The 21,973-nt window shown below is 44.5% G+C and overlaps 9 protein-coding genes across 9 annotated transcripts; 6 read left to right on the plus strand and 3 right to left on the minus strand.

Moving 5' to 3' along the window:
* Positions 1-1,364: 1,364 nt before the first annotated feature.
* Positions 1,365-4,181, minus strand: K441DRAFT_650475 (pyruvate kinase). The gene is made up of 9 exons (XM_067647038.1): positions 3,999-4,181; positions 3,703-3,892; positions 3,581-3,625; positions 3,483-3,529; positions 3,345-3,425; positions 3,161-3,282; positions 2,250-3,083; positions 2,114-2,195; positions 1,365-2,062 (listed from the first exon to the last, which is right to left on the minus strand). The coding sequence occupies exons 2-9, from the start codon at positions 3,821-3,823 to the stop codon at positions 1,811-1,813; spliced, it is 1,584 nt and encodes a 527-aa protein (XP_067510443.1). The 5' UTR covers positions 3,824-3,892; positions 3,999-4,181; the 3' UTR covers positions 1,365-1,810.
* On the plus strand, positions 4,004-4,394 carry K441DRAFT_650477 (uncharacterized protein). The gene has a single exon (XM_067647039.1). It carries the CDS (start codon positions 4,030-4,032, stop codon positions 4,255-4,257), a length of 228 nt encoding a protein of 75 aa, XP_067510444.1. The 5' UTR covers positions 4,004-4,029; the 3' UTR covers positions 4,258-4,394.
* Positions 4,395-4,719: 325 nt separating this feature from the next.
* On the plus strand, positions 4,720-5,179 carry K441DRAFT_683433 (DUF1748-domain-containing protein; the record flags this gene model as incomplete). The annotated part of the gene is made up of 4 exons (XM_067651688.1): positions 4,720-4,725; positions 4,782-4,821; positions 4,879-4,921; positions 5,038-5,179. 4 exons carry the CDS (start codon positions 4,720-4,722, stop codon positions 5,177-5,179), a joined length of 231 nt encoding a protein of 76 aa, XP_067510445.1.
* A 621-nt stretch (positions 5,180-5,800) lies between these two features.
* K441DRAFT_672533 (uncharacterized protein) lies at positions 5,801-7,049 on the minus strand (the record flags this gene model as incomplete). The annotated part of the gene is made up of 2 exons (XM_067650564.1): positions 5,801-6,721; positions 6,762-7,049. 2 exons carry the CDS (start codon positions 7,047-7,049, stop codon positions 5,801-5,803), a joined length of 1,209 nt encoding a protein of 402 aa, XP_067510446.1.
* A 195-nt stretch (positions 7,050-7,244) lies between these two features.
* K441DRAFT_650480 (uncharacterized protein) lies at positions 7,245-8,317 on the plus strand. Its single transcript, XM_067647040.1, has one exon. The coding sequence runs from the start codon at positions 7,619-7,621 to the stop codon at positions 8,300-8,302; it is 684 nt and encodes a 227-aa protein (XP_067510447.1). The 5' UTR covers positions 7,245-7,618; the 3' UTR covers positions 8,303-8,317.
* Positions 8,318-10,537: 2,220 nt separating this feature from the next.
* K441DRAFT_7655 (uncharacterized protein) lies at positions 10,538-12,948 on the plus strand. The gene has a single exon (XM_067654440.1). The coding sequence runs from the start codon at positions 10,628-10,630 to the stop codon at positions 12,725-12,727; it is 2,100 nt and encodes a 699-aa protein (XP_067510448.1). The 5' UTR covers positions 10,538-10,627; the 3' UTR covers positions 12,728-12,948.
* A 251-nt stretch (positions 12,949-13,199) lies between these two features.
* K441DRAFT_650482 (uncharacterized protein) lies at positions 13,200-14,131 on the plus strand. Its single transcript, XM_067647041.1, has one exon. The coding sequence runs from the start codon at positions 13,301-13,303 to the stop codon at positions 14,090-14,092; it is 792 nt and encodes a 263-aa protein (XP_067510449.1). The 5' UTR covers positions 13,200-13,300; the 3' UTR covers positions 14,093-14,131.
* A 3,262-nt stretch (positions 14,132-17,393) lies between these two features.
* On the minus strand, positions 17,394-18,318 carry K441DRAFT_599987 (uncharacterized protein; the record flags this gene model as incomplete). Its single annotated transcript, XM_067645174.1, has 2 exons — positions 18,299-18,318; positions 17,394-18,240 (listed from the first exon to the last, which is right to left on the minus strand). Exon 2 carries the CDS (start codon positions 18,237-18,239, stop codon positions 17,394-17,396), a length of 846 nt encoding a protein of 281 aa, XP_067510450.1. The 5' UTR covers position 18,240; positions 18,299-18,318.
* A 244-nt stretch (positions 18,319-18,562) lies between these two features.
* On the plus strand, positions 18,563-18,962 carry K441DRAFT_650483 (uncharacterized protein). The gene has a single exon (XM_067647042.1). It carries the CDS (start codon positions 18,571-18,573, stop codon positions 18,766-18,768), a length of 198 nt encoding a protein of 65 aa, XP_067510451.1. The 5' UTR covers positions 18,563-18,570; the 3' UTR covers positions 18,769-18,962.
* Positions 18,963-21,973: the final 3,011 nt, after the last annotated feature.

Consider the following 21,973-nt stretch of genomic DNA (forward strand, 5'->3'; position numbering starts at 1 on the left):
GAGCTGCCGGAGGATCATCAGCGACGAGAGACCGCGCACCCCACCACCGTCAAGGGAGAGCAGGAAGAAATCACTTTCGTCAGGTGGTTGATGTGCGGTTAATATCCTTGTCATCTCCACCAAGAGCTTGACCCGTAACAAAGTATAACTGTATAGAAGAGTTTAAGGGCAAGAAAACACTGAAGACAAAGTAACAGACAACATATCCCGTTGAGGCGCGACGCTGAGGCCAGCTTGGCACCGTGCTGAGCTGTACACAAAGGTTCGAATAAGGGCCTCCTATTGGCTAATACTTATCGATATCGTTGCGCCAGAATCAACGGGTTAAGGGATATGTTTATTAACCCGGACCCCGGCTAATAACAGAGCCAAGCCTTGTGTGGCTGAACTAGACACCAGCATGCCTGCATCGCCACGTCACTCGTAGCGAAAAATTAAGTTCCGGGGAACAGCTGAGCGTGGTCCGGTCGCCGATGGGGATCGGCGAAAGCTCAGCGTGATCACCGATAGAGCCGCCGGAAAAAGGTCGGCGGTACCTAACTTTTACCTATACAGAACGCGCATCGGTAGCTATATTTAACTTAAGCAACCGCACACACTAAAATGTCTAGAGTATATGCTATATATACACACGGAGATATAGACATAGATATATACATATATAGGCCGTCGAAATCGGACTCTGCACCTGTACGAGGTGACGGTTACGAACTTGCTAATCTTCGGATTTAGCAGAACCGACGCAGAGACGTCGCACAGCGTGTGGGTAGGTGCTGGTGGTGGTTGTTGAACGTTGTGGGCGGTAGTAAAAAGTTTTACATAGGATGGTGCGATCTCGAAAACTGCTCTGTTGGTACCCTTCATAAAACAGCTACTCTGGTAATGGTCCGTGCGGAATAGCAGAATCAAAACTACGCGTATAGCCTACATAGATTTGATCAATACATTACTATCAACCATGCCTTCCAATCGTACTTCCAATCGTACTTCCAATAATACTGATCTGAGCGCCAAGAGCGCCAAGGACGCATTGTGGCTGTAAAATATGTCAAATTCCATTCTGTAGAAAGGATAAGTGTTGGCTACCTTATATTAAGTGGCTTAACCCTAAGAGATAGGCTATATGGATTGTTTTATGCAGTACTTAGACAGCAGATTGATAGCCTTTACTTAATAGCAAGGCGTAGAGTTTATATAAGGAGATTCTGCTATGTGATCCGTAGCGAAGGTTCGCTTGCAATTTTGAATTATGCTCTAGCCTATCAAGAAAACTTAGCTCCCTTGATCACGTGGGACACTTCTATCCCTTAGCACGATGGGACCCTACGGGAAGGTGGTCTGTGCGCGAACATCAAAAGTACGCTTGATCCTATTGATCCAATTGGCTGACTCTTATCGATAACAGCAGGGCCCATTTCATCGTGCTAAGGGATACTCGCAAAAAGTTCAACAAGCTTCTAAAGGCAGCGCTCCAAGTATTTAAGAGGTGGCAAAATCCTGACAGACGAAGAGATCTGTTAGAGGTGAACTGCGAATAAACTGCAACTGCACGCCAATCCTTGTTGCACAACATATCGTACGCTCCATACGCGTACATATTTAGATGCTTAGTTTCTAGCGCGAATAGCGAGAGTGCCCTCACATGACCGCGTCTCAATCCAACCCTCCTGTCCCCTTACAATTCCCTCACATCTTATCACACAGCTTGTGTAGAAATCCATTGCAGTTCGTTACTGTAGATACACAAAGCGCCAACCTATCCCGCTAGAGAATCCCTAGCCCTAGCCCTAGCCCTAGCCCAAGCACTACTTTAAGCATCCTGGTCCAGGCCCAAGTCTTCCCTGGCCGGAACGATGCGGAGCGTGTTGGTGTGGCCCATGCCGCCTCGCCAGCCTTGCACACATACGACGGCGTCGCCCTTGTTCAGCACGCCGAGCTTGATGGCGTTCATAATACCCCATGTAAGACGGCGGTCGACGTCCTCTTGCCACGAAGCTTTGCTGAAGTCGGGTTTTGGCTCAGGGAAGTAGAAGGGGTAGACACCACGGTAGAGATGAGAGTACTGTTCAAGTTAGTTGAAATTAGGAAGCGGGAAATGATTTCCGGTTCTTACGCGGGAGGCCATAGCGTTTCGGGTAACCATGATGATTGGGCAGACGGGTCGGTATTTGGAAACCAGGCGCGCAGTGTTACCGCTAGTCATCGTCAGCTTTAAATCCCCAACCTCCGCTTAATCAGAAATAATTTACCTGGTGGTTAAGACCAAGATAGCCCCGGCATTCTGCTCCAAACTTGCGCTCACAGCCGCCATAGCGCAGGTTTCTGTAGTAGGAACTGGAACCGGGGCCAATTTCCTCAACTCATCAAAAGCGCTCACATATGGGATAGCAACCTCAGCCAGCAGACATGTCTCGTGCATCATAGTGACAGCTTCCACAGGGTAATTGCCCTTGGCAGTCTCACCAGACAACATGACGCAGTCCGCACCATCCAACACTGCATTACCGACATCACTGACTTCAGCTCGGGTCGGGCGAGGGTTGTATGTCATGGATTCGAGCATCTGTGTCGCGCAAATAGCTGGCTTGCCTGCGATGTTGCACTTGGTGATCATCATCTTCTGGGCGATGAAGACCTGGCTGGGCGGGATTTCGATACCGAGATCACCACGCGCAACCATGACGCCGTCCGTCTCCCTGAGAATCTCATCGAAGTTGTTCACACCCTGTTGATTCTCAACCTTGGCGATAATCTGAATGTGCTTGCCGTCCTGGCCCAAGACCTCACGGATGGCTTTGATGTCGTCGCCGCGGCGGATGAACGAGGCGAAGATCATGTCGACCTTGTTCTTCACGCCGAAGCGGAGATCTGCCTTATCCTTCTCTGAGAGAGCAGGAAGGTCGACATCGGTTTTCGGGAGGTTGACACCCTTTTTAGAGGAGATCTTGCCGTTGTTCAAACATTTGCATTTTACGGTCTTGTCGTCAACGACTTCGAGGACTCCAAAGGAGAGGACACCGTCATCGACGTAGATCGTACGACCTTTTTCGATCACTTTAGTGATGTTCTTGTAGTCGACGTACCTAATAACAAGAAGTGTTAGCTTCAGCCTTCCATAAAGTTTCTAAGCAAGGTTTGAGCTTGTAAAAATAACACCCACATATTCTTATTGTCACTCTTTGTTGCATATGCCTCGTCAGTCGTGATGTTCATTATGTCACCAGCGCTGATTGGAATGTCCTCATCTCCGATAGTGTTTCCAGTTCGGATTTCAGGGCCTTTCTAAACTCGAGTATATTTATGAGTTCATATCGACGTGTAGTGGATAGAGAGGATAAACGCACGGTATCCAGAGCAATTGCAAGAGGTCTACCAGGCTGAGTGCGCTCAGCCTCTCGCGCATTGTCAATGACAGATTGGTGGTACTATCGAGCGATTAGCTTCCATTCGATCGAGTAGACTAGCCTTGCAACCAGACGTACCTCATATGATCCGTGAGAAAAGTTCATGCGAACAACATTGAGACCAGCTACAGCTTATTAGCATTGTGAATTTCAGCATTCGAAAAGCTCCAAGTTACCTTTTCGCAGGGCGTTGATCTTCTGAGCAGAATTTGTCTTCGGACCTGCCGGGAAATTGTTAGCCAGTTCCAATTCTGAGAGGTTGAATTCTGAAGTAGCTCTCCCGCAGCTCTGCACTCACCAATGGTGCCGATAATTGAAGTCCGGCGGTACTCCTTCGCAGGATGGTACTCGGTGTTTAGCTGTGAGAGCCATTCGATCCTCGTCCGGCCAGCACTCAAGTGATCTAAAGCGTTCGCCATGACTGAGGGTATCTCTCAAGGTAAGTTGGGAGGTGGGAATTTGGTGTGGATGTGAGGGATTTGGGAGAACTAAAAGTGGTTGAGGCAGGGAACAGATCAGCAAGTTGCATTTAAGCACGGGCAGTTTTCATTAGCTTTCATTACTCGGGGAGCGAAAGGAAGGAGCGGTTGGTACCTTTTACGGGATTACGTGGGGCAGATGGTAAATGGGGCCGGCGACGTTGTGCAACAGCTGTAATCACAGCTTCAAGGTCAGAGTGGAGATCAGACCGGAATACAGAGTAAGCTGGAGCTCCGGCAGTCTCAGGTCATTGATTTCTCATTTATACGCAAAGGTGGAGCAAAAAAAGAAGCAAATCCATGCAAGCAGATTTGACGTCCATGTGCAGCGATTAGATTCACCCCACCACCCCAAAAAGCTCGCATTGCGATAAGGCCAGGCAACAAGTTGATCTCCACGGAATTGACGTCCAATGATTTCCGTTTCTTCGTCTTTGAATCAAGCTAAACTTCAAGAACTACGAGGATATTCATAGTAAATATTCACCGTGTGCTGCGTGCCAGAGAGGCTTAAATGCAAAAGAACAAAAACTATTGGAGCCTTGGGTTACCTTTTGTTGCGCGTATCGAATAGGCTAAGGCTTAAAGAAGAACGGCCCGATTTCTCCGAGGAAATTTTCGAACTTAGTCAGCTACCAGATGTTGTAATCACGTGATTAACTTAATCGACTGCTCACCTGCGCTATCGAGCCACCCAGCTCCATCACAAGATACGGACTACACCCGGCCCAAGTGACCTCCTATACATCACGCTACAATTTCTCTCACTCCCTCCTACTCTCAACACCCTATCTTGGTTCTATAAAACCCATTGTAACCACAAAAGTCGGCCTATCATGGTTGTACGTAACCCAATTTGTTCAGCTATTGGGCGAGCTACTTCTAACATCCCATCCAGCTCGGCAGGCTAACACATTACGCCTTCGACGCCGTTCTCTGTGCGCCCTCTCCTCCAGTACCCGTACGCATAATCTCTCGGCTAATCTATCTCTCAGTCTCCGCCTTCCTGGCCGGCGTGAAGCGGTCAACAGGCTTAACGTACGGCATCCCTCGCACCCACCTATTCCACTCGACCCACTGAGTTATTTTTTCCCAATGCGACTATATGAAAGAGAGCACCCAAGGCTAACATATCCCACATCCTGGGACCGTAGCCCCAGCATTCGATCAGAGAGTGTCACTGAATCACCTGAGCTCAAAAAATGGATCGATAACTACCTCTGGGTCGGCGAGTGGGCGATGGACCAGAGCGTCGCGATTATGGCCTCGACATCTTTTTTCGAAAGGAAGCGCTAGGGATAGGGAACTTGGGCGAAGAGTGGGTTGGACATACAGTCATGGCATTGGTTGACGAGGTTGATGAGCAAGAAAAAGAGCAAGGGCATGTATCAGTGATCATGTTGGCTCTATGAATCGATAGTTGGCGTTAGGGCGCGATACCTCTCGGGAGTGCTTCACAGTATCATCAATGGAACAGTCAAGTTTGTACAGTCTCGCGATTCGATATCCAACGTAAATACTGCTATCAATAGGACGTCCGCGCTTCCACTTAGAGAATCGACGTAATTACCTCAGTAAAACAATGTACGCGAACAATGGACAGAAAATAATCCAAACCCTCTTCAACTCTCCATAACACTATCTAACTAAAATATGAAGAAACTGAATGACTAAAACGACCAGGGACCGCTGAGAATCTTCAAGAAGCCAGCTCTAAAAGACCTCAAGACCGACGGAATTGGTATCTGAATACTATCCAACCGCTTAATTGAGAACACCAGACTAAAAATACCAATCAACATCTCATCCAATCAGCTACTCCAACGACCTCTAGCTACACCTCGTTCTTTTCATTTCGCCTCTTGCTGTCTCTTCTCCAACATCCCCTCATCTACTAGAACACCCTCCCCATCTCCACTACCCCAACTCCCTCGCATCCCTCTCCTCCTGCGCCAAATAGCTCCCAGCCCGCTCCGCCAGCAACTCGCCAACCCTGTGTTTCCTCAACTCCCGCATTTCCGCACTCTCCCGATCAAGCGCCAAGAGCTCCTCGTCCTCGCACCGCCCACGCTTGCGTCCCACAACCGCACCAGCGTCTGCCTTCGCGCCAGGCGCAAACTGATCATTCGCTAACGCACACCCTGGCAGATGCTCCCCGTTCCGCACCTTGCAGTTTTTGCACTGCTCACTCTGCGCTCCCGCCTGCGACGCTGCCGCCCGCTCTGCAGCCGCTTTCGCGCGAGCGGCGCGGTCGGCATGATCGGCGTGGTCGAGGTTCGCAATCTTCGGCGGCAGAGTCTGGAAGACGCGGAACGCGGTATCGCAGGGGCGCTTGTGGGCTCCGCCCACCCCGTAGCAGTACTTGCAGACTTCCAGGTAGGCGGCTGAGGGTGCGGCAGGGATTGGCGGAGTTGGCGCTGCGTCGTAGCCTCGAGGTACGGAGGATGCTGGCGCGTAGCCGGGCGGAGGGGGAGGGTTGGGGCGCTGTGGTGTCGCTGCTGCTGCTAAGCGCTTCCACTGCGTCGCGGTGGGACGTTTGGTAGTAGTCGTGCTTGGGCGACTCTGCTTGTTCGACCAGCGCGGAAATGGCGTGGGTGTCGATGGAGGTGTGAGCATCAATGATGTGTGATGAGGAGCTGAGGGCGAACCGGTAGCCTTGATTTCAGGAACGGTTTGGGGAGTTTTCGGTGCGACATGGAGATATGTGCGCTGGAAACTGCGCTTGCGGATTGGGTGACCTGGCGGGACCTGGGCTGGGAGGTTTCTGAACGGGTTTACCGCCGCTGGTGGTAGATAGCATCGGGATGCGTGGATATCGCTGGTATGTTGGATTTCTTTCTAACACAGGTTGGTCATACTGTTGCAGGCTTCTTGATACCTGATATTGATGAGGTGCTGCAAATCGATGGTGTTGCAGAATTGCTGACGCAGGTTGGTTCTGAACAATTCCTCGCTGATTCTGGAGGCGCGCATATGATACAGAAATCGTTGGATCGATGCCGTTGTGATCTTGAGGATATGCTCTTGGAGGAAAACGCTGCTGCTGGGGCGGTACTGGCGGAAAAGATTCTGGCCGAGGAAACGTCATGCAGCCCAAGACAAGACGATCTGGATAGCTGTTACCCTGAGGAACACGAATGTGCCCAAATTGGAAAGGGTATGGCATTTTAGGTCGTGCTCAACGTTGATTTGTGGACAACAGTGGTATGTCTTAGGAGACTGAGTGAGAGGCTGCATGCTTCTAAGATGTATATAGGATACTGGTAGACATTTCCCTTCTCGGCTGATGCTATTCACACAATATCCATTGTGTGGGCCTATTGTCGCATCCTATTCCTCCCTGACCTTAGTTTACCCGATTCTGACTCAATCGCAAGGTGAATCCGCAACATACTTCGCGCCAAAAGGCTATTAATATGGATAGTAGTTGCAAAATCAACCATTGAAACTATAAAACTGGCCTGTATATTTCTTTTCGTTATTTGACAGACCACCTGGAGAGTGACTCGATTTAGAAAAGGCATTCTCCCATTCGACCTCTTTTCAGACTGGAGCGAACACCTTCACCTACATCCATTCCGATACCTCACCAAGGTTCAAACGGCTCTGGAAACCTCTCTGAAGCACTCCAGAACCAGCCTGCAGGACATGATGAGAAACTTGATGACCTGTTGTTCAACGGAAACCTCTACCTGCCTGTCAACGGATAACCTGTCTCCCGCACGCCCAAGGCAAATGTCACAGGAGGTCTTCAGTCCCTCAAAGGGACTCCGCTCGCGATTACCTTGTATCCCGGACGCTATCTCCAATACATTATCAAGCCCAACTGTAACGCCGCCAACTAAATGCAGCCGTCGCTTCTCCCACCTCCTGATTCTAGACATCTACCCTCTCGCGCACTTTTCCGTAGCCGAAAACGAGCAAATCATGGCTGAGAAGAGACTCAGAGATCGCACTGCTAGACCCAATGCTAGCTATTTATCTAGAAAGATTGCACAAGATATAGCAACCTTGCACCCATCTACCCCTGGGCTTACGTGGCACGATATACCGGCAATTGAGGAGGCGGAAATAACGTTCACAGACCCAAGAGCTAGATATTGTGTATCTACTATTGAGTTTGGCGAGCAAGGCAAGAAAGTAGAGAACTGCCCGAATAGAAATGGGCAGAGAAGATTGGAGTGGAGGACTCGGGAAGGTGGGGTGCTGGGTGGGTCGGAGTTTGAGCGGTGGGTGTCACAGGAGAGGAAGATACAGAGCAAGTTGAGAAACCAAGAGCTAGAGCAGAACACAGAAGAGGAGCGAAGGAGGAGAGAAAACGCAAGAATGAAGAAAGCGAGATTTTGGGAGGCTCGGGTGGGTGTGGACAAGGAGAAACGAAAGGCTAGGAGGAAGGAGAGGTTGAAGATGCCCAAATGAGGGACGAGCGTCTCAGGCATTATAACTGTATAGTTTGCATGGACTACTATGAGCTAAAACAGTTTAAAGCAAATGAAATCTTAATGAACACAGATTTTAGCATACTTTCTCTTTATTTGGCGCGCAGAATAATTAAGGAAAATAAGAGGTTCCGATAAACATATCCCTATTTTGGTACTGTTCTTCCTGCCTTTCTTTTATTTTATTTTATTTTTTTACAGTCCAACTCCAGCTCTATCCAGCACCACACCAATCGCTTCTATCTTTCTGATCTCTTCTTCGTTCACAGGCTCCAATTCGCTCTGCACCTGCTTTATACGCTCTTCCCAATAGCCCTTAAAGAAATCCATGAGCGGTTCCCTTAATTCGCTATATCTTGTCTCAAATTCACCAACAAGATCTTCCAGCAGCTAAAGACGAAAACTTTCCTCTTCATGTATCTCTTTCATCTCTTCCTCATCTTGCAATCGGATTATTAATCCCCAATCCGTCTAACAACAGGTATGCTTTATGCCCAGCCTATCAAAGGTCATGAAACGTATCATCTCAGCAAATACCCGCTGGCTAGCTTTAGCCGTTATATGAATTTCGACTAGCCAGCAGACCAAGGTAATTATACCTTTCTTGTCAGATCGAAATTTAATATATCCTTTAAACACCATGGTGGTCGGGCTACAACCTATGCTAGAACAGCCGCAACAGCAAACATCGAGCGCAGAGATAGAGCACAGAGCAGTGCAAAGTGAGGAAACTATAGGATTATATGGGGGATAACCTTCCCAGAAAACCCCTTTAGCATTAAATTCTCTGATTTTGCTACCAAGAAAATGTGCAGCGGTAGCATTTGGGTTCACACCACTGCCTTGGGGTGACTTAGCTGTGACATAAAGATTTGCTCCTTTCGATATTAGCCAGGCTTTTAACTTTAATGAATTGATTGCCTTATTGTAGTCGGTTGGAATACTATGCTCGGGTCTCAGATTACACATGAGCGGAGTTAGTCCATCCTCATCGAATATTTCAACGCCTTTGAATCCCATGTCGTAGAGCCGTTGAGCACATCCTAAGCTTAGAGATTTAAAGTGATACACAGATGATCGAATTGGGACGGCCAAGGCTTCAGGAATGTTGATTTTCCTTGCTTTCAACGCAAGACATACGTCGTGCGATTTTTCATCCAGAATTGTATCGCTAAACAGACCGAAATCTCGAGCTTCATCAGGCGGCAAGTTGCCCAAAGCTAACTCTCGCAAGCACACGCGTCTAGCAACTAAAGCTTCAACGAGCCGTCCTCCGATGGCCTTGGAGCTTCCAGAAAAGGCTTCTGTGAAGCAAAATGCGATTCTCCGGTACGGCTCAGATGAATTAAGTGGAAAGAGGCAGCTGCCAGCTTCAAGTAGTATTTCAAGACTTTCAAGACAACCGTGGTAACTCGCATAAACAAAGGCCGTGAATCTAAAGCAGTGATCTATTTGGACTGGAGCGGCGTGGATCCGGCGTGGAGCGCCGTTGGAGCGCCTGTTTACGTTTATCAATTTTAGGAAAGCGCTAAACCTATAATTGATAAACGTAAATTGGCGCTCCAACGGCGCTCCACGCCGGATCCACGCCGCTCCAGTCCAAATAGATCACTGGTAAGGCGATTTATTTCGTCCTCACATAGGCGAAGATGATTCCGGACCACCTGTCCAGAAGCCTGATAGTCCATCCGTAGCTTCGGAAGAACAGCTTTGATGACGCTAAAGGAGTTCTAAAGGCCATTGATTTGCTGGTACGCCGATTCGATCTCTTCACGTCTGCACTTCAAAGCTCCAAGTAGTCCACCAAGCCTTGACATAGAGATAAACCCAAGGAAACAATCCCGACCACAGTTCCTGTAACAGATATGGGGTCTGACATAGCAAGAATACTCCAAGAATCGAGGGCTATTTAGCGAAGGCCTGCTGAAGCTCTCTTCGGTACTGAACTCGCTGTTGGAGAAAACTTGTCGAGGGAAACTAAGAAGCTAACGGTTGTGTGCGCAAGGCTGAATCTGAACATCAACAGCTCACCTTGTTCATGGAGAAAGCCGACAAAATCAGCCTTACCGGATACGATATTTTGGTCCCGTACGTAGGAAGGCATGGAGAAAGCCGACAAAATCAGCCTTACCGGATACGATATTTTGGTCCCGTACGTAGGAAGGCTGGCCCACGGACTGTGGCTGGGTCTACCGCTAGTTCTTTTGGTTGCCCAGCCTTGTCAACTCAAAGAGTCCGGACGGAGATGCGGTAAACGCGGAATACCTTCCCCACTTCCCAAAATCTCTCAAAAGATACATCCACAATGAGCTATACTCAGCCGCATAATACTCTCGGCCCATTGAGCCTGCAGGGCCAGGAGTTTTACGGTGAAGACGATCTTGTGGCAAGTCTTCGGCTCCAGATCATACAGACGCATACTGTCGAGAGTTTTTCAGCAGCGATCGACATCATTCAGGATGCGCTCCTTGTGGTACCCCACGTAGCTGATGAACGTTCCGTAGATCGATTAACAGAAGGCTGGTACGTCTACCGCCTCGGATTATACTTCTATCGTCGGTCCCTCCAGACGCCTTCAGCGGAAGATCTCGACACAGGGATAAGACACATACAACAGTCAATCGCTTTGACAGAAAAAGTTATTTACCACCCGGGACTTCAAACTTGGCTTATAGCACTAGCTCAAGCCCTGGGAACACGCTATGAGCGTGGAGGAGACGTGAAAGACTGCGATGAGGGTATCGAAATCATCAAACGGAGTATTTTTATTAACAATGGCGAGGATGACAAGCAATTGTTTAAGGCACGAGCGATGTTAGCAATTGCACATCAAAACCGGTATCAACTCACTGGATCTACGGCCGATCTGACGCAGACTCTGAACTACCTTCACATGGCACTGGAAAACCCCTGTGGCTCAAACACGGATATTGCTGTTGTATATTTGCGCCTTGGAGGTGTGTACATACAAAAGCTAGATTGTGACGGTGACTCAAGCGTCCTCAACCCTTCCTTAGAAAGCCACATTCAAGGGATACAGCTTATCCCGATGGATGATCCTCGAAGACTGAGTGCGCTCCATGGACTTGCCGATTGTTATCAGCGTCGATACCAGTTTCTTGATAACAAGGAGGACCTCTTTGAAGCTGACGCAATACTGGAAGAGATACATAATTCGAAGAGTCCAAAGCATCCACACCCACTTGGATATGTCCTGGTTTATGCAAATGTCAAATTAAAAATCTTCCAAAATTCCGGTAACCTATCCGTCCTTGATGAAGCGACATCACTTTTGCAAAATGCAATATCGGAGGACCAAGGTTTAAACGAAGCCGTATTTTCTGAGGCCAAGCTTCTCCTATTGAACATTTTGTACGAAAGATACCGGTTTACAAAAACCTTGGCAGACCTTGAAGCAGCTTTAAAGATTGCCCGACAGACAATTGCAAACCTTCCGATCTCCTATACACGGCGGGACCGCATCTTGTACTCCTTGAGCTTGTTGCTTAAGTATAGATTCTACAGGTTGCAGCAACTCATAGATTATAATGAGTCCGTTGAAATTCTTCATGACCTTATCGATAAGACTGCACGAGACCCTCTGGAAAAAATAAGGAACATACAATATCGACGACAGCTGGCAGAGAGCATATCCACAAAGTGTGCCATCCTGTTTGACAGCGGCTCTTTGTTTGAAGATGATAGCATTCATTTGGAAATGGTGGAAGCAGTTGAGGTTATGAAAGAAGCCATCGCCGATACACCAGAAACACATTCAGTATGGAAATTCAATAATCATCTAACCCTAGCCCGGCTCTACCGGAAAATGGTACACTTCTCAGAAGAAATGTATCTCGACGAGGCCATGGCCGAGCTACAAAGGGCAGAGTTATGCGTCCCAAATGATGACCAATGTATAGCTCTGGTTCATCAAATTTTTAGAGCAATATATGGAGAGCGGTATGCCACCTGGGAACAAGAAAGTGATCTGAATATGTTTATTTCTAGTGGTCAGCAAGCAATCACCTATGAGACCAACCTCCACAGCAAGTACGGGGCTTATATTGAGATGAGCCAATTGCTTATAACACACGGTCGACTCGAAGAAGGTTTTCAATGCCTTGAGTCTGCCATAGGTCTTATGCCATTCCTTGTACGATCATCAGGTACCAGGGATGATCATGAGCACAGGCTCATTGCAGCAAAGGGAGAAGGAATGACGTTTGCGAGATATACTTCTGACGGCAATTCAGATGAGTCTCTAGAGGTTTGGCTTAGCCTAGCTCTGGGTATCTGCGAACTTGCTCTCTCGCTAGGCTTGGAATTAGGCAAGCTAGTCGATAGCCTTCTTTCTTTGGTTGAGTGCGGAAGGGGAATAATTGCCACTAATATTCTGCCTTACTAGGAGGCACTGGTGTCTGGAGACCTTCACAGCGATTGCCCAGAACTTTTTGAGGAATTCGTTAAACGTAGAAAAGCTGCAGCAGATGCTACTCCGTCGGGCACGGAGTTTGATGATTTGGGCGTTTTGGCTAGAGTAGCGAAGAACAACGCGGTTCGTGATCTTGATGAAATACTCCAGACTATACGTGCTCTTGACGGCTACGAAAGATTCCTTCTCCCTCCAGAGTCTGCCGCAGAGTATTCGCAACTTAGTAAAGACTGTGGAGGTCCGTTGGTTTTCCTAAGCGCATCAGAACGAAGTGCACATGCTATTATCATTACGGGTGGCGGGATTCGGGCTTTTGATCTGCCAGCGTTAGCTCTCCAAGAAGCTGTAGAACGCGTGGAGCTTTTAAAGAAGAAAGTTCTAAAGGGTTCACTCCGCACCCTATTTAGTCGATCAAAGAAGCTGCAAGAAATACTTTGTTGGCTATGGAAAACAACAGTACGGCCAGTCCTCGAAGAGCTAGGGTTTCTCAAGGAAGCAAATCGAGGCAAATCTCTACCTCGTATCTGGTGGATTCCTGGTGGCATCATGGCCAACTTCCCTATCCACGTTGCGTGTGAGCGACCAGACCATGGAGTATTCACATATGTTGTATCTTCGTACGGGACAACTCTGAAAGCTCTATCCCTCTCTCAGAAGCGAAATCATGCAAAAGAAATAAACCGACAAGAGGTTGAGAGAGACTTTTATCTTCTCGCTGGAATGATGAAAACTCCAGGCCTTTCCGACCTTCCTCAAGTAGATGCTGAGCTTGATAGCATTGAAAGAAGCATCGCAAACGTTGCCGAGTCTGTACGAGTTGACTGTCCCACGAAAGACACTATTATCGATGTTCTGCCAGTGTGTAGTCATGTCCATTTTGCATGTCATGGTATCTCTGATCCCGAGAGTCCATCAAATAGCGGTATTATATTGCAGCATGGCACAGAGCTTGAAGAGTCCGATCGGCTTACTGTTAAAGACATCTCTGAGATAGATGCTGAAGCGGGTAGATGGGAAAGTGTCTTCTTATCAGTATGCTCATCCGCGAATGTTGCAGCGGAAGAACTTATTGAGGAAGGCATGCATCTTGCGAGCGAATTTCAAATGCTGGGGTTTTGTAATGTGATAGCTACGTTATGGTCGGTGAATGACGATGTATCGAAAGAGGTAGCAGTCAGGTTTTATGAAGCCTTAGCGAAGAGATATGGTGACAGCGGTGGTAATAGGGTACCTAAAGGTTGTTATGCGGAAGTTTTGCAGAACGTAGTGGCCGAGATAAGACGGGATTCACCGGGGAATGTTCTGCAATGGGCTCCCTTTGTTCACTTTGGTATGTAACCTTCAAGGTTGTAAATCAATCAACTCAACTCAACTGAGGCTTCGAATTGATTGAATTGAAAGCTTTGTAAGCAGAGAGCTTAGTTAATTAAATTGATTGAATCAATATTGAAGTCTTGGCAACTAGTTTAACTGAGTTCAACTGGGGTAGTAGTTAGCAACTATCACGAGTTCTTGGCATAGAGTTGATGCAGGACGACCTACCTAGCGACGCCTAAATTATTTCCTACTGTCCTTTCTGTCGCCCGGCTCTTAATATAGGTCTATCGCGAGTCTTGGCATGGTGTTGACTTACCTTCCCACCCGTTAATATTGTCTTTTTCTTTACCGGCCGCTTTAACTGCCTATCTACTATATTAATAACGCCTTCCCTATCCCATAACCCTAGCGCCATTAAAGCTCTAATTATATCAGATTATAGTCGTGCGCGACTGGTAGTAAGGAGTAAGCTAGTAAGGCTAAATATACGTTTGGGGCTTAATGATATTAGTGGAGTAGTTATTAAATTAAGAGCCATGCGAGCAAGTTGTGGATATTAAGTTTTATTTACTTTGGCCCGCTAATATAAAATCGGATTAGTATATTAAGCGTCCTTAGGGTGACCTGCTTGGGCTAGCTAATTATTATACTTGTCGCGATTATTTATAGGTATAGGCAGAGCAAAGCCGCCCGCGAAGTAGTTATTAATTTTAGATAAAAAGACGCGCCGCTGTTTAAGAGATTCACCGTTAGTAGTTGATTTGATTGGAAGATATTTGTACTTAAGCTATAGACTGCAAATAGCTTGCTTAGCTGCTTCCTTCTAACTAGCTTAGCCTTTACCCGTTTAGTATTTATTAGTAAAAGTCTATTTATGTGCTGGATTAAGGACTGTGGCAGTAATATAAGCGGGCGAACGATTAGTAAGTTCGTAGTATTTAGTTAGCTTTAGCCAAGCTATATTAATATTATAGCGGAAGTAAGGCTCCGGGTGGTGTTTGTACTGTACTTTATAGCGCTTAAATTAATTAAGTAGATACTTAAATATAGGAAGGACCTCCTATAGAGATCCAAATTTGCCTATATTAATTAGTGCGTAATAGAAATCTATAACGTCGTTTATATGGACCTTCCTTTAGACGTCCTTCTAGTCGCTTTATAGCAATCTAAAGAGGCTTTAAAATAGCTAGATATTTAGTTAACGTAGCCTAATTGTCCCCTGTTAAATAGTTCCTGATAATATTAGGCTCTTTGCGAACTCTCGCAGGCGGATCCTTTATACCGTTCTTAGTAACTTTAGCCCAGTATATCGTCTATTTAAGGACCTTATTGCCAATAATGCGATTAATAGGGTCTTGGAGCTTTATCGCGCGCTTAATTGCTAACTCTATAGAGTTTTAGCGCGTCTCTACTGGCTTAATTGGAAGAAGCTTGGTGCTGGCTCGCGATAAGTCGTTGCTTGTTGATGCGAGCTCTAGATCTTAAAGCTTAAGGAGCTTTTAGAGGCGTTGCTTAGAGTTAAATATCCAAAAAATAATATTACGAAGCTTATTAATAGGCCCAATATTCTGCCAAGCTAGTATCTAACGTAGGATCTTATCCTTATTCTCTTCTTCCTTATCTAGAGTGCTTAAATCTACGCTAAAAAGCAGTATATAAGCAACTAGATTAATAATATGGCCTATATAACGAAGGCGAAGATATAGCGGATTAAAGTTATACTCTATAGAGAGCTCGTTAATACAGGTGTTATTATTATCCGCGTTATCTACGATAAAGTAGCCTACTTGCCGCTCACTAATTCTAAATTTAGAGAGGATGTTCTTGATATTTGCTGCTATATTAACGCCAGTATATCGCTCTTCTTAATAAGGGAGGGCTAGAAGGAAGGAACGGTACTAGTTTATAGCGTCTATAAAGTAAACTACAATTCCTATATAGTAGTTAGTAATTAATGTAATAGAGGCCTTAGAGTTAAGCTTACTAAGTAGCAATAAATAATTACAAGATGTCTAAAGATTAAATAATAGATGAATCTTGCCCGGCGCTCTATGCAGTAGAGCCGTAATTACTTTCTTATATTAATTAAACTTAGTAAGTATTAACTCTCTTATTATTAGATAAGAAGGCAGGAGGCGTGCGGTTAGAATAGCTTAATTAGTATACCCTATAAGATTATAAAATATACTACTTTTAAGCTTATAAAACGGAATATTGTTGCGTATAATCTATCGCATTAAAAGCTAAGTAAATTAATCCGGATAGAGGCTTTGGATAATAGTATTTATTTAGGCTTAATCCTTTAGCTTATTAGCTTAAAGATATAGCTATTTAAAGACTAACCGTCCTTGCTTGGCTTTCTCTATAGTAGAGTTACTAATATTATATTCGTTTAGCATATACCTAGAATAATTTATAGTACCAATATTTAAATATAGGTGTTGTATATAAGCCTTCTTTTTATAGCAGAGCTTATATACCTAGTACCGCTTGCCCGTTTTGCTATGCTTAATATTATATCCGTACTGCTATATAGGCCCGTAATATTTGCCCGTTGTTAAATAAGGAATATAGTAGCTAAGAAGACGCGTCCAGTTAATTTCTGCATAATCTTTTAGTTTGAATTCGGTAGTTAACGCGTTGGTATTGCCAATTATACTATAATCTAAGGCGCCCTAGAGGTTAGTAGGTACGGTAGGATTAGAATAAGCAGTAGAAAGGACCAAGGTATTTATTTAGCTATTATCTAATGCGTTAGAAGCCATGGTAGCAGTAGAATTGATATTATAGAATTAGGAGTAAGACTCTAACCTGCTAAGGCTCGGGTGGTAATATAACGGTGTAAATAACGGGCGATGCTCGGGTAAACTATTTTTGGTGGGCAAGACTAAGAATAATAAGGTTTAAAGCATTGCTCTATGTGAACTCTAGTAATATTTTCTATATAATATNAAAGCTTNAATATTCTTNAATNAACTCAACTNAATCGGAGCCTCNAAATTGATTGAATTGCCAAGCCAGCGAACTCTCAGTTGGTTGAATTGATTGAGTCTTGGCAACCAACTCAACTCAATATTGAAGTCTCGTTGATTGATTTACAACCCTGGTAACCTTAAAGTGGTCGATGATAATCGTAGGTAGAACTTTCTTCCATCTACCCCTTTTGATTGCGTCATTACTGGGAAAGGTTGTCTACCGTATCTGAAGTCTATTTTAACTAAATCTTTTGGAGTCTTCTGTATATAGAAGTATCGAATTCACACATGAATGCAGCGTTCAGCGCGTATAAGAGTTTCTAGATATTTGATATATTGTAGACGGATTATGAGGATATAGAAGCCTCATCATCCTCTAAGAGTATCATTTCTTCGGTCAACTCTTCATCGTCGGTCATCATCGCTTCTAAAACATCTTCTTCTGCTTCGTCCTCTTCCACATTATCACCTCTTGTATCCCACAATACCTGCCATCTATTTCCTTTTTCAAGGAAGCTACTCTCCACCTGCCTACTGAAATACCAATTGAATTGTATCTTCCTGTACTGGACCGCAAATACCAACTCTCCCGTAGTAGACCAGCTCTGTTCTCTTTTACTCGTCGCATTTCCACTCGCTCCGATCATAGCATCGGCAACATTACGCGCGGCATGAGGTGCCCTGGTCGCCATCGCTGCTGAAGTCATGGCCACTATATCTGTAAGACCGACCCTTGAAGACCCTGCTATGTTGGTATTCTTATCACTATGGCCCGATACTTGCACATCATGAAGAGTGTATAGTCCGATAATAACGTAAACATTTTCTCCCCGCTCGATAGCACGCTCTAGCCACTGCTTTGTTGTCGCGTTGTGACGCTGCGCCTCATACCATTCTTGCGAATTCTTGAAAAAGTAGCTTGTTGCCTGAGGAGCAGAGAGTTTGATAGCAGTGTCGGAGCGAGACCCCAAATTGGCGGTAAGGTGTTTAGTCAGCTGAGCGAGCAAGGTGGTTGACTTATTGCGAATAAGGCGAGTAAGGAGCTCCTGTGAAGGCACGGCTACAGTGGAGTTGGCCGGAACTGGAAGGGTGTGGTAATCTTGCGTAGGGTTGGTCTTGTTTAGTACAAGCCAGCCTAGGTCAATTTGGGAGCGAGGTACGAGGAGCTGAGGCACTACAAGAACTTTGCGCATTCTATCCGAAGCGTTAGTTGAATTGATATGAATTCTCGAGGGTGGGGGCTTTGTCTGACTCGGGCACAGGTTATTCTGCAGATCAAGGTTGTCAGTGGACGGTTAAGGGGGTATGTCGGCCGATCGTGACAACTTCACTAATTTAGCGCGTCTATATTGGGTATAGATCAGGGGTGTCTTGGCCGTTTGACTGTAAATATTTAGGCTCAAGAGCCTATCTTGATACAACAGAGTTCTCATTCTTGACATGTCCGTTCGACAAGACCCTTCATCTTCGCATAGCTGTATCATTCTTGTACAAGCTGTACCAGACAATGAAGTCTTCGGATTAATGAATAGGGTCCGTGCTCCTCTCAGCACACGGTCTAGGATTATCAGTCATGCCGGTTACCTCTTCTGCAAGGCCGCCGAGATTTGCCATGCCGCTGGTTTTACTGACGTCCGCCTGCGACAAGTACCCATGATACTCTCTTTCCCGGAAAATCTTTCCCGGAAAAAGACTTGGCGGACAGATGTGCTGCACATTTAGTTACTGGCGTTAACTGTGGCGATGACGAGAGCTTTACCCAAATAAAGGAAGCGCTAATTCCGCTCTTGGAGAAATACTTTTGTGTAAATGAATAAGATTGGGAAAGAATGTGTGATTTTCGTTGCTAGGTCATCGAAGACTTAGCATAGCTCCTGTAATATAACACGGGATCACACTATGATGAAAGACTGCAAGACTTTATCTCATAAATCCGACGCTTCGCAGAAGATTTCAGGTGACTCGGGGCAACGCATGGGCCGCACGCTAACTCCTGCGAACTCCTAGACCAATCAGAACCGTGAACTAGTTTTAGCCCCCTGCGCACCCCCTGTCACTAGCAATCTTCTATAAAGCGTCTGAGAGCTTATGGGAGTCTCTTTGGTGGTAACTGAATGTTTTAAATCGCGTATTTTAGCTTTAACTGGCTCTACAGAGGCCCTATTAATAGTTATTATCGCTTTATTTAATGCATTTTAATCTTTAGGTAATAACCTTTAATTCTATATATATAAATACTAATTATAATGCATTTAGAGGCACGAGATATAGCGCGTAAAACCTTAAACGCGTTTTTAAAACGCATCTTTATACTACCTACAGACGTTCTACCTACTATTATCTACACCACAACCATATTACGTCTATTTTTTGTTATAAGTTAATTTCTATAACCTCCTATAAACTCCTACAAACTCCTATAAACTCCTAGGTTAACTAGAACGCTTATATGCGGGACACTGGGACGCGTTGCCCTACTACATACACCTATTACCGGCTAGAACACCACCAGGCTATATTCTTGCCAACTTTTATAAACTCCTATAAACTCCTATAAACTCCTGCAAACTCCTAGGCCAATTAAATGCCGCCTAACCGTAATTATAGGAAGAAATAGTATAAGGGCGGCCGGTAGAAGGCGGGGATAGGCGGGGTAGAAGCTTATTTACGCCTAATACTGCAACCAAGTCGTATTACAGCAATCGATTAGATAGATCTAGAAGAATTGCCGTCTATTATTTAGGAAGCTTAGTATAAGGGAAATGTTCCTTTATAGACGAATGTTTTAAAAGAATATCTTAAATAAATACTCCAGTATATAAACCCAGGAGGCCGCCCTTAGACCCTTTATCCGGAGTAGGTGCGCACCTTAAGACATCTAATATTTAGTTTTAGTAATATACTTCTTATTGCACGCACCGGTTTTAGAAAGAGTCTTATTTTTTATACTTTTTTAATCTTAATGGGCAAGATTACTATCCAGTTGGTCCTATTAAGTAAGCTTAGGGATAAGCAGTTAGATAATATCTAGAAGCTTAATGGTTCTAATCTATGTCTTATTACTGCTAAGAGTAGGATTGTAGATAAGGCCTTAATTATAAAGGTAAAGGATGATGTGTATATACACGTTCTTCTTAGTCCTAAGTAGGCCTTATTAAAGTCTTTCCGGGCTGCGTTAAAGAGCCTAAAACTACAGGCTAGGATTAGACTTATTATAATTAATAAGTGTTATCTAGTAAAGCAATAGGAAACGTTCTAACTAGCGTTTACTATAATAGGCGAGCTACGGACAATTCTTCGTTAGGATATAGTTTGGTTTAGTTGTTTAGCTATACTTAATAAGAAGGCAGAGTAACTAGTTCTTTAGAACGCCGGTTTTTGCTTTATTAGTAGTCGTATATACCAAACTAAGGTTATTAGAACTTTTATAGATCGCCCTAATGTCTTAATCTGCGTACTGCCGCTTAGTAAAGGCAAGGTGGATTTATAGGACGTACTATACTTCCTATTAGATACGTATATAGATTTAGATACCGCAGTCCTAGAGTAAATACTAAAGACGATTATCTTTATAGACGGTCGTCGGTCCGTTTAAAAAGTAGCGGTATACTTCCAAAAAGCACTTCTTATAAAGACTTTAACCTTTATACCTAATAAATAGTATACTACAAATGCTGATGGTAAAGCCTATTACGTTACTAATATAGTCTAGATGTATACTATATATATTTAAGAGTATAATCGTACTACTTGATATAAAGAGTTTAAGAAATCCTTATCGTTTATAAGGATTATAGTAGCAATAATCTCTCTTAGCATGGGTATTAATGTCCTAAATATTAAATAGGTAGCGCTTTAAAAGTTTCTAATTATAAAGAGTCTTATAGATTATTAGCAGCGTCTTAGTCGCGGTGGACGGGGCTATAGTTAAACTAGCAAAGGTTACATATTTCTGCTGTATTGGGCCTTTAATATAGAAGGTGTTAATAAACCAGAAATTAAATAGCTATAGTTATAACTAGACGTACCTTAAAAGACTACTTATAGGCTATATTAGAATTAACTACTAGCTAATTAAATAATAGCACGTAGTTAACTAGCTAATAGCTATACGCCCAGCAACGCAAGTAATATAGAAAGTGTTTCCTCTTAGATATTAGCTTTAAGCTAGGCTCCTACTCCTATTAATAAAGCTATAATAACTAAATTTTAAAATAAGGCAGAAATGTCTTATCGCGCTAGGCTGTTAGCTATATAAATAGAAATAATTAACGGTATATGCTATTAGAAGGCCTTTCTAACTTACCTCGGCAAGGATAAGTTACTGCTATAAGTTTAGGTTACTTGCGTACCGCTAGATTAATATTATAGTTATTATAATCCGGCACTACTTTTAACTCTTACCTAGGCTTTAGATGTCCTACTACTAATTATTTAGCTAAAAGGCGGTTCGCGACCTTATTTTACCCTAACTCTTATTAATAAATGGATAACTATATAAGCGGAAGTATTATATAGCGCAGGTAGGCGCTTTCTTATGCCACTAAATAGGTATATAAATAAAATATACCGCTAGTAGCTTGCATACGTGTATAAACTAGGGCCAGACTTCTAGGATATACTTACCTTTAATTATCTCTATACTAAAGCTCCTCTACTTTAGATATGGCCTTATAGAGAAGAGGCTAGGCGACTATTAGTAGAGCAACTTTAGTACTTTATTAAGGAGGTTAACGATTTACATACTAAGATAAAGGCTATAAGATATATAAGAAAGTAATAATAGTAGTAATAGCAGTAATAGGAGCTATAAGGCTAGCATAGTTAGGAATCTTATACTAGTGTATTTAATTACACCGCAACCATTCGTAAAAGGGACGATACTTTTGCCATATAGGTTGCGAGACGAGAGGTGTTAAGGGCTATA

Source organism: Cenococcum geophilum (genome assembly GCF_001692895.1).
Source record: "Cenococcum geophilum 1.58 unplaced genomic scaffold K441scaffold_1, whole genome shotgun sequence".
In the NCBI taxonomy this organism is placed as follows: Eukaryota; Fungi; Ascomycota; class Dothideomycetes; order Gloniales; family Gloniaceae; genus Cenococcum; species Cenococcum geophilum.